General features: G+C 41.1%; 1 protein-coding gene across 3 annotated transcripts in view; it reads right to left on the bottom strand.

Annotated features, from left to right (window-relative positions):
• DPP6 (dipeptidyl peptidase like 6) overlaps nucleotides 1–12,228 on the bottom strand; it is a 1,805,197-nt gene that overhangs the window by 226,211 nt on the left and 1,566,758 nt on the right. For all 3 annotated transcript variants that reach the window (XM_073581572.1, XM_073581570.1, XM_073581571.1), the window contains exon 7: nucleotides 9,702–9,789. In XM_073581572.1, coding sequence (XP_073437673.1) covers nucleotides 9,702–9,789 — 88 coding nt within the window. The remainder of the gene's footprint in view (nucleotides 1–9,701; nucleotides 9,790–12,228) is intronic.

Raw genomic sequence — 12,228 nt, 5'->3', positions numbered from 1 at the left:
CTGAGCAGTTACATTGATTTTTTCTTCTAAATCTACAAAATACGTGATTCAGATGAAATCCTTGAGGGATCCATTCACTAATGAGGCAGCAGAGTTACTCTGGACTCTGTTTGGCAGTATCCGGTTTTTGAGAGGTGCACAAAAAAACAGGCAATCCCTGCATGTGTTATGGTTGTCAAACAGCAGACATGCAGCCTTGAGCACATTTTTTGAGCACGTCAAAGACACTTGGTTAGCACATGAGCATGCTCAGATAGCACCTTATCCGAACACATCCACTCATCACTAGTCAACACAACTCTTCCTGTGCTACACAGATGTTGGCACGGAACTGTCACTGTATGTTTATGGAAACTGAGAATCGTGAGAAGGGCTGCCTGTGACTGTCAGCCTTAATGACCTCACCACTGGTCAGAAACAGCCACATTCTCACGCTCAGCTCAGTGTGTCCTGGCTGGCATGGTGAGGGGTCGCATCACTGATGTAACTGCTGACCAAACCATTTGGATCATTGTGGGCCATGGGCATTAATGGATTATTGGTGAAAAGGTGAGTATAACTTTGCTTTTTTATTTTATTTGTGGAATAATTGGGTAAAAGAGGGTTGGGGAGTTTTTATTTAAATTAAATAACTTTGCTCTGTCTGTGTCTTTATTAAACTTGACAATGAGGTTAGTAATGGGAGTGTCTTATACACACTGCTCCATTACTAACCCCTGGGCTTCATGTCAGAGGTCATAAAACTGCTGCCATCAACCTCACAACTATTAACCCTCTTGTCACCACAACAGGGCAAGTGGGAAGACTGGAGGCTAAGTGCCAAAATTGGCGCATTATATGGATGCACCATTTTGGGGTGGCTGAGGGCTGATGTTCTTAGTCTGCGAGGGAACCAATATCCATGGCCCCTTCCTAGGCTATTATCAGTCTGCCGCTGTCTGTTTAGCCATTGCTGGTTAGAAAATATAGGGGGTAAAGGCTAAGAAAAAAGCTTTTAGCTGATATAAATAGCCTGGGAACCTTTATGGCTATTGGCCCCTTTCCACAATATTAACATCAGCCCCCAGCTAATGGCTTTCCCTCAGCTGGTTATGAAAATGAAGGGGGACCCGACGATGTTTTTTTTATTTATTTATTTATTTAATACATGCTACACAGACATCATGTGCTGACTCCAACTCCCATCAGCATCACCTGGTCTCGCTGATCGCAGGGAGACCAGGCGACAATGATGAGAGTTGCATTCAGCATCGGGCGCCAGGGAGCAGCTTTAATTGCACTGATTTTTCCTGGTGCCGCTATGTGTCACACTGATGACACATGTATGTCATCCATACATATGTCATCAGTGTGTAGCATGCATTTTGTCCATGCTGTGTGAAGACTTGCGCGTACCACCATTGTATACAATGGGTGTGCGTATGTTGGTATTTGTGGTCCTTAAAAAACGGACCTCATACAGACATAAAAAATGGATGTGTGAAGAAGGACTAAGATAGCTGTGCAGTTTGATGTAAACACAATTAAAAAACAATAATTGTTTGAAAAAAAATCTTGTGGCCCACTGACCCTTCGCTGACCTAGGTTTCGCCTTACTCATGGCTTCTTCCTCATTCTGAGCTTCCCTTGAAGAAACCCAGAATCAAGAGAATTCTAGGTCAGGCAAGGGCTAGTGGGCAACATGGTGATTATTGTATGTGAAAAGCACTGAATGTCTTTTATATTTGTGAGTATGGAGTAAAGATTTCCTGATCCTTTAACTATTAGTGGATGGTTGCACTATGTTTCTTCCCCTTCGTATCACCAGGTTTTAGATATACCGAGGACAACTGCCAAAGTGGTATGCAAAGAAAAACAGAAGAATCTACATATGCTTGCATCTTCCCTATTGGGATAAAACATTTTCCCTGAGAAAGTATAGCAATCATGAGTGATCTTTTGAAAAAGACTGTTGATTTATTATTAGAATTATCTTGGAGTCAAGGACATCTTGTGACTTTTGTTATTGTGAATTCTGGACTATATTTATTTTTTATTTTACTCATTTATTAACTTTCACAGTGCTTTATAGACATTGTCATCACTGTACCCATTAGGGCTCATAATCTATATTCTGAACCAGGATGTCTTTGGAGTGCGGGAAGAAACTGGATCATCCAAAGGAAACCCACGCAAACCTGGGAGAAGATACAAACTCCTCTCAGATTTTGTCCTTAGTGGGATTGGAACTCAGACCCCAGTGCTGCAAATAAATAGTGTCAACCACTGAGTCACCTTGCTGCCTATTATATGAACTACCGTTCTGTATTGTAAGTTTCACAAAAGCGACATGGCTTCCAAACAACTAGCTATTTTTTAACCGCATCTAAGCAGAATTTTGCAAGTACGGAAAGCTACAATTAGATGAGTAAATCAAAGAATACTAATGAGCCACAAAGTCCATACAGTTATGGGTGGCATCATGGTGTGCAGAATGTCAGAGCACGCAAATGAGCCTCCACAGCCTTTTAATTTTGTCCTTGGGGACTCTCCCCTTAACTTTTTTTTAATCAACATGCATGTAGTGTATTGTGGGTGTATGAATACACTCACCTACCGCTGCGCTCTCTGGTGTCCAGTACCGTTCTGCTTCTCTGTGACGTAACCACAATTCTGACTAGCCATTTCGTTCTATGAGTTATGAATGAGCCGAAGACTATTTTCCAAAGAAAGTTTATGGAATCTCGTTCTGATGCTCCATAGGCTTCTATTGTGAAAGATACTTCTGGGTCACGCAGAGGGAAGCGTAACCTGGAGAGTCTGCAGAGTGGTGACATCACTGAGAAGAGGAGCAGAACGGTGCCGTGCATCGGAGAGAGCAGCGGTAGGCGAGTAAACTACTGCAGTCACACATGCATGTACACACATTTAATGGATATAAAAGATAGTGGGAGTGCTTCTTTAAATTTTATGCAGCCTACTTGAAAAAGTTAGAAAACTAAATTTTACTTTGTCAGTTGAGGTTTTTTTAGCTTCTCTTTTCATATGTCCCACAACAGTTCTAATAATTTAAACAGAGTGATCAGACCGCTAACTTGGCTATGTCAGCACTTTTACAAGTTGTGCATATTTAATGTTTGTGTCATATTTTGTTTTTCAAGACTGGCAGCATTCGGAGGGAACTCGTGGCAGAGAAGTGACAAAGTAACTGCTTCATACAGCTAAAATTTTCAAAAGATTTGGAAAATAAAACTTTAAATGAGAGCTTTACAATAGAATAAGCAGATATTCGGGAAGAACTATCTGTGCAAACACTGTAGTCTTCAGCAGTTTTGTTGTGGCCATTTTGGCAAGCAATGACCACATCAATGCTGAAGGCCTACCGTTCATCGATACAGAACATGTACTTGATCACTTTATATTATGCCTTAAATTTTGTTTCTCACTGCACACAGGATATAGATGTATCAAGTGCCACAATGACAGGTGGTATATCCAAAAGAGTAATAAACCTACCATAGGAATAGCATGAGCTGCACAAATGGCATAAAGAACCAAACAAACATTTAGTTCCCTAAATCAATAGATTAACCCCTTCACCCCCAAGGGTGGTTTGCACGTTCATGACCGGGCCAATTTTTACAATTCTGACCACTGTACCTTTATGAGGTCATAACTCTGGAACGCTTCCATGGATCCCGGTGATTCTGACATTGTTTTCTCGTGACATATTGTACTTCATGTTAGTGGTAAAATTTCATTCAAATAACTTGCGTTTATTTGTGAGAAAAATGGAAATTTGGCGAAAATTTTGAAAATTTCGCAATTTTCCAACTTTGAATTTTTATGCCCTTAAATCACAGAGATACGGCACACAAAAAACTTGATAACTAACATTTCCCACATGTTTACTTTACATCAGCACAATTTTGGAACCAAAATTTTTTTTTGTTAGGAAGTTATAAGGGTTAAAAGTTGACCAGCGATTTCTCATTTTTACAACACCATTTTATTTTTAGGACCACATCACATTTGAAGCCACTTTGAGGGGTCTATATGATAGAAAATACCCAAAAGTGACACCATTCTAAAAACTGCACCCCTTTAGGTGCTCAAAACCACATTCAAGAAGTTTATTAACCCTTTAGGTGCGTCACAGGAATTTTTTTGAATATTTAAAAAAAAAAATGAACATCTAACTTTTTTTCATAAAAAAAATACTTCAGGTTCAATTTTTTTTATTTTACCAAGGGTAACAGGAGAAATTGAACTGCAAAAGTTATTGTGCAATTTGTCCTGAGTACGCAGATACCTGATATGTGGGGGGAACGACTGTTTCGGCGCATGGCAGAGCTCAGAATGGAAGGAGCGCCGGTTGACTTTTTCAATGCAAAATTGGCTGGAATTCAGATTGGACGCCATGTCACGTTTGGAGAGTCCCTGATGTACCTAAACAGTGGAAACCCCCTACAAGTGACCCCATTTTGGAAACTAGACCCCCCAAGGAACTTATCTAGATATGTGGTGAGAACTTTGAACCCACAAGGGCTTTACAGAAGTTTATAACGTACAGAGGTACAATTAAAAAATCATATTTTTTCCACAAAAATGATCTTTTCACCCCAATTTTTATTTTCCCAAGGGTAACAGGACCCTAAAAGTTATTGTGCTATTTGTCCTGAGTACGCTGATACCCCACATGTGGGGGTAAACCACTATTTGGGCGCATGGCAGAGCTCGGAAGGGGAGCAGCGCCATTTGACGTTTTTGGCTGGAATTGAGATCGGACACCATGTCGCGTTTGGAAAACTCCTGATGTACCAAAACAGTGGAAACCCCCCACAAATGACACCATTTTGGAAACTAGACCCCCTAAGGAACTTATCTAGATGTGTGGTGAGAACTTTGAACCCCCATGGACTTCACAGAAGTTTATAACATAAAGTCATACAATTAAAAAATCATATTTTTTCCACAAAAATGATCTTTTCACCCTCAATTCTTATTTTTCCAAGGGTAACAGGACCCTAAAAGTTATTGTGCAATTTGTCCTGAGTACGCTGATACCCCACATGTGGGGGTAAACCACTATTTGGGCGCATGGCAGAGCTCGTAAGGGAAGCAGCGTCATTTGACATTTTTGGCTGGAATTGAGATCGGACACCATGTCGCGTTTGGAAAACTCCTGATGTACCAAAACAGTGGAAACCCCCCACAAATGACATCATTTTGGAAACTAGACCCCCTAAGGAACTTATCTAGATGTGTGGTGAGAACTTTGAACCCCCATGGGCTTCACAGAAGTTTATAACATAAAGTCATACAATTAAAAAATCATATTTTTTCCACAAAAATGATCTTTTCACCCTCAATTCTTATTTTTCCAAGGGTAACAGGACCCTAAAAGTTATTGTGCAATTTGTCCTGAGTACGCTGATACCCCACATGTGGGGTTAAACCACTATTTGGGCGCATGGCAGAGCTCGGAAGGGAAGCAGCGCCATTTGACGTTTTTGGCTGGAATTGAGATCGGACACCATGTCGCGTTTGGAAAACTCCTGATGTACCAAAACAGTGGAACCCCCCCACAAATGACACCATTTTGGAAACTAGACCACCTCAGGAACTTATCTAGATGCGTGGTGAGCACTTTGACCCCCCAGTGCTTCACAGAAGTTTACAACACCCGGGCGTGAAAATAAAAAATTTGTATTTTTTCCACAAACATGATCTTTTAGTCACCATTTTTTTATTTTCCCAAGGGTACCAGGAGAAATTGGACCCCAAAAGTTGTTGTCCAATTTGTTCTGAGTATGCTGATACCCCATATGTGGGAGAAAACTACTGTATGGGCACACGTCGGGGCTCGGAAGGGAAGTAGTGACGTTTTGGAATGCAGACTTTGATGGAATGGTCTGCGGGTGTCATGTTGCCTTTGGAGAGCCCCTAATGTACCTAAACAGTGGAAACCCCCCACAAATGACACCATTTTGTAAACTAGACCCCCCAAGGAACTTATCTAGATGTGTGGTGAGCACTTTGAACCCCCAAGGGCTTCACAGAAGTTTATAATGCCAGGGCATGAAAATAAAAAAATCGTATTTTTTCCACAAACATGATCAATTAGTCCCCAATTTTTTTATTTTCCCAAGGGTAACAGGAGAAATTGAACCCCAAAAGTTGTTGTCCAATTTGTCCTGAGTATGCTGATACCCCATATGTGGGAGAAAACTACTGTATGGACACACGTCAGGGCTCGGAAGGGAAGTAGTGACGTTTTGGAATGCAGACTTTGATGGAATGGTCTGCGGGTGTCATGTTGCCTTTGGAGAGCCCCTAATGTACCTAAACAGTGGAAACCCCCACAAGTGACCCCATTTTGGAAACGAGACCCCCTAAGGAACTTATCTAGATGTGTGGTGAGCGCTTTGAACCCCCAAGGGCTTCACAGAAGTTTATAATGCCCAGGCATGAAAATAAAAAAATCGTATTTTTTCCAGAAACATGATCAATTAGTCCCCAATTTTTTCATTTTCCCAAGGGTAACAGGAGAAATTGGACCCCCAAAAGTTGTTGTCCAATTTGTCCTGAGTACGCTGACACCCCATATGTGGGAGAAAACTACTGTATGGGCACACGTCGGGGCTCGGAAGGGAAGCAGTGACGTTTTGGAATGCAGACTTTGATGGAATGGTCTGCGGGTGTCATGTGCGTTTGGAGAGCCCCTGATGTACCTAAACTATTGAAACTCCCCACAAGTGACCCCATTTTGGACACTAGACCCCCCACGGAACTTATCTAGATGTGTGGTGAGCACTTTGAACCCCCTAGTGCTTCACAGAAGTTTATAACACTCGGACGTGAAAATAAAAAAATCATTTTTTTCCACAAAAATGATATTTTTGCCCCCAATTTTTTATTTTCCTAAGGGTAACAGGAGAAATTGGAGCCCAAAAATTGTTTTGCAATTTGTCCTGAGTAGGCTGATACCCTACATGTGGGGGTAAAACACTGTCTGGGCGCATAGCAGAGCTTGGAAGGGAAGGAGCACCATTTGACTTTTTCAACTCAGAATTGGCTGGAATTGAGATCAGACGCCATGTTGCATTTGGAGAGCCCCTGATGTGCCCAAACAGTGGAAACCCCCAATTCTAACTCCAACCCGAACCCCAACACGCCCCTAACCCTAACCCTAGCCCTAACCCTAGCCCTAACCCTAGCCCTAACCCTAGCCCTAACCCTAACCCTACCCTAACCCTAACCCTAGCCCTAACCCTACCCCAACACACCCCTAGCCCTAACCCTAGCCCTAACCCTAATGGAAAAATGGAAATAAATACATTTTTTTTATTTTATTATTTTTCCCTAACTAAGGGGGTGATAACGGGGGGTTTGATTTACTATTTATGGCGGTTTTTATGTTTGGCGGCTGTCGCATGCTAAAAGACGCTTTTTATTGTAAAAATAGTTTTTGCATCACCACATATTGAGAGCTATAATTTTTCCGTATTTTGACCCACCGAGTCATGTGAGGTCTTATTTTTTGCGGGACGAGTTGACGTTTTTATTGGTACCATTTTCGGGCACGTGAAATTTTTTGATCGCTTTTTATTCCGATTTTTGGGACGCAGAATGAACAAAAACAAGCGTTTCATGTATTTCTTTTGGGGGGGTGCGTTTACACCGTTCCACGTGCGGTAAAATTGATAAAGCGGTTTTATTCTTCGGGTCAGTACGGTTACAGCGATACCTCATTTAGGTCGTTTTTTTATGTTTTTGTCAGTTTTATGCAATGAAAACTATTTTATATAAAAAATAATTATTTTTGCATCGCTTTATTCAGCGAGCTATAACTTTTTTATTTTTTCGCTGATGATGCTGTGTGGTGGCTCGTTTTTTGCGGGACAAGATGACGTTTTCAGCGGTACCATGGATATTTATATGCGTCTTTTTGATCGTGCGTTATTACACCTTTTGATTGGCGGTATTTATAATAAATCATTATTTTTTGCTTCGTTTTTTATTTTTATTTTTTAAGGGGTTCGCTAAAGGGGTTAACTAATGGGACAGTTTTATAGGGCGGGTCGTTACGGACGCGGCGATACCTAATATGTGTATTTTTATTGTTGTTTTTTTTATTATTTCCAAAAAATGGATTTATTGGGGGAATATTTTTTTTTTTTTCTAATATATTTGGCGATTTTTTTGTAATTATTTTTACACTTTTTTTAATTTTTTTTTTACTTTATTAAATAGTCCCAGGTGGGACATCACTGTCCTGTGACAGATCGCTGATCTGTCACATCACAGATCACTGTGACAGATCAGCGATCTGACACAGGCACTGCAGAAGGCTTCCTCATGCCTGCGCTTTGCAGGCACTGAGGAAGCCAGCTTCCTGCAGGCCCCCGAAGGCCCCCGTCGCCATCTTGGATTCGGGGGCCTGGAGGAAAGGAGTCCCCCGCAGCAGCGCTGCACATTGCGCTGCCGTGGGGGGCTCAGGGAAGCACGGAGGGAGCCCCCTCCCTGCCGATGCTTCCCTTTAACCCCCGGTACACCGCGATCGTGTTTGATCGCGGTGTGCAAGGGGGTTAACGTGTCGGGGGCGGTCCGTGACCGCCCCTGACACATTGTGCCGGGTGTCAGCTGTGATAATCAGCTGACACCCGGCCGCGATCAGCGGCGCTCACCACGTGGGCGCCGCTGATCGCGCCGACGTACTATCCCGTCCATGAGCATAGGGGCCCAGGTCCCATGGACGGGATAGTACGTCAGATGGCAGAAAAGGGGTTAAGCTTGCTGAAAATTTGTGACGTCTAATAAGTTATCTGGGAATTTACACAATGAGCATTGATCTGGCTCTGACGAACAAGCAATCTTCTATATTCACATGGATATGATACAGAGGACATATGTTGAACGTTATGTTAGCATAGCGCTACCATTCCGCTGACATTGGTATCTATGCGTTTAAGGTGTTGCAGTACCCTTTGTCATGGGAATTTAAGAAGATAAAATGCTCTAAATTAGCTTAACATGAAGTTGTTCATTGCTGGACTATTGTGGCCCATTATTGGGCACACCTCATGATTTAATGCCGAATATGGGATGGGTTAATAGGACCTACTTTTCCAGTTCATAAGTCAGCCTCACAATAAAGGTTCCCGCAAGTGACCCCACTGCATGCTGGGTATTCCGGAATCGCTCTCTTGACAGCACTTTATTGCAGATCTGAGCCAGCTACAGAATGTGCCCTGTTATTGTGCACATTGTACAATGCACATCGTGCAGGGACTATCCCTTTAATGAACACTTCATTTCAGAGAGGGGAAAGGAGCTGCGGTAGTGACTGCAGCCTCTGCCCACTGAGGAAGCTTTGTTTGAGTATCCCAGCATGCACTTGGATTTTTAAACAAAGCATTATTAAAAAGGAAGTAGGGAGGAAAAACATAGACATGCAGTTAGATAGGGATTTTAAACTATAATGATTTTGGTCTTTGGACCACCCCTTTAAGATCTCCAAACCTGGGTTATGGACCTAACTATAGAGTAATCTAATGTATTTATAACTAATAAATACTTGAGTTTAAGTTGATGCCTGCAATCAGATTCCTGAGTAATTATATGTTGTAACAGATAAGGAATGCAATGTATTTATAAACATATCCAACTTTTTCTGTTCATTTATACTATATCAAAATTATATTTTTTTTGCTACTTACCAGTTGCTGACTCTTAGGGCCCCAACCGGCATACTGGAGATAGGATTTTTCTACCTCTACTTCTGGAGGGTTTAAGTCTGTAAGTTTTCTGTAAAAAAGGTAACATAAATACATCAGCTGTAACATATTAATGACTGATTACATGACCATATTTCTATTGTCATTTTCTGCATAGCACAAATGGATCAATTGTATTCTTAAAGAAGTATTCCTATATTTTTTTTTTACAAAGGGCTCAGAGTAGGTAAATAAAACAAATCCTCCTGTCCTGACATTTACCTGGTCCCTACTGGTCTTTACTACTGGATTCCATCTTGACACACAAGAAATGGCAAGAAATCCCTGATCAACCAATTACCGGCTCAGACAGGTCACTTATGCAGCCATTGATTGGCTAACTGAAAGAATTCCGTAAGATTGTTTGTTCCAAGCAAGAGCAAGATATCTATCCATTACTCCGCAACTGGCAGATAGTCAGGTGAAACCTCATCAGGGGACCCCCGCTTTCTTTTGTGAATAAGGTGCATGTTTGACACATGTAGTGATGTGCCCTAGAGAGCACAAAAATCCATTTGCAATTTTTTAGATTTGTCAGAACTGCATTGTGTAAATGTATTAAAAAAAACACAAAAAACAAGAGATTAAGAAAAAAAATACACTAAAAGTTCATGACAGGTAAAAAGCAAACAAATCTTTGGAGTATGGAAATCCATAATTCCATTGTAACTTTTAACAAAAATGTTCTACTTTTATCTTAATCTTAGTATCGTGAATACTTTACGATGGATGTAAACTTCTAGTACGGACAGAAGTTACATTCATTATTTATAATGATGGCAATTTACGTTTTGGTGGTTAAATCTTCTTACATCACTAATTTCAGTTTCGTGCTTAATTTTTCCATGTCATCAAAATAGAAGAAAATTGTGCATTTGATCAACAGGATAGTAAATGAGCTCACGCAAGAAAGTGCTATAATTAAAACAAACGTTTTATAACAATGTTACATCAAGCAAAGGTGGAGAGAAAAAATGATTAAAACTAATAATTTCGACAAGGAAACAGACGAGCGTTGTCAGTTCCAGTCAATGTCTCATCTTTCAAAAGCACAAGACTCAATAACACTGACGAGTGAAGCATGAACCTTCCCAGATAAGCATTAAAACTCTGTAAAATGAGATTGTCACCGGTCACAAATGGTGACCTTAACATACATTCATCATCATATCTGTACATTGTGTTAGTACCAGTGGGCGACATAAATCCTTGATAGTCTAATAAAGGTATCTTGGCTAACCACAACATCTTACAACCGGTGCGCAAAAATGTTTGTATTGTCAAATCTTCCCATGAAAGAAAAGACAACATTGGGATATCAGCCAAGTGAAATGGCGAAAGGCTGTGGAGTCAATAGACTTGTCCCATTCCAGGTCATTAAAATATTTTATAATAAAGTAACTTGGCACTCAACTGAATTGTCCTTTTTAAGTGAAGTTTTTATTTATGTACAGTCCTACTTTTGTAAAACTTCACTTAAAAAGGACAATTCAGTTGAGTGCCAAGTTACTTTATTATTATTCACTTGGGTCTGGGTAACCTACTTGTGCACCTTGTGGTAGTGCCACGCTGTACTTGACACAATTAAAATATTTTATGGTATGTGGTTTTATAATAGCATGTCCATTTAGTAGATGGATACCATGGTTATGGCTTTTCATAAAATTAATGCACAAATTTTTTATACTACAACAATAGTGGTCGAACTATCCGATACTGTGTCTGCTGGTTCTTTTGGAATCACACAAAAATGGATATGATCCATTAAGCATAATTAGGAAGACTGGGTTTGTGCCCACTGTAAGGCGCATGCACCCTACAGTGGCCAAAGTCAGAAGAGATAGTTAGTAAAGATGGGCGAACCCGAACAGTAAAAGTCGGCATCCATACTGAACACCTACTGTTCGGGCACGAACACCAAACACTGACTTCACCAGGAAGTCCGTATTACTGTTCGTGTTCGGCTGCCTGAACACCAGGTTTTGTCGTGCTGTCATGTGCATGACAGAGCGACAAACACCACTTCTGATCGGCGGGGAAATTATCCCCGCCGGTCAGAGAGCTGTGGTTCCCACGCTGTCAATTGACAGTGGGAGCGCTCAGCTGTGATCGGAGGTATAAACTTTACCTCCGGTCACTGGTGTCAGCTGATGGGACTACTGATCCCATCATCCGACACCTGCTACCGCTAATTACAGTGAGAGCAGGAGCGGCGGATGGGAGTATTCATTAGCTGCTCTTGCACTGTAAATAAATAATTAAAAAAAACTGGCGTGGGTTCCCCTGTATTTTTGCTAGCCAGCCAGACAAAATTCACAGCTGGGGGCTGCAATCCTCAGATGTCAGCTTCAACAAGGCTAGTTATCAAGAATAGAGGGGTCCCCATGCTTTTTTTTAAAAAATTATTTAAATAAATAAACATATGTCATTAATGTACATGTACTTAAAAGGGTCTCATACCAAACATTAA

Source organism: Dendrobates tinctorius, unplaced genomic scaffold, assembly GCF_039654945.1.
Source record: "Dendrobates tinctorius isolate UK_male_01 unplaced genomic scaffold, ASM3965494v1 ptg000070l, whole genome shotgun sequence".
Classification (NCBI taxonomy): domain Eukaryota; kingdom Metazoa; phylum Chordata; class Amphibia; order Anura; family Dendrobatidae; genus Dendrobates; species Dendrobates tinctorius.
The sequence above is the reverse complement of the archived record's forward strand: the minus strand, read 5'-3'. Positions and strand labels throughout refer to the sequence as shown.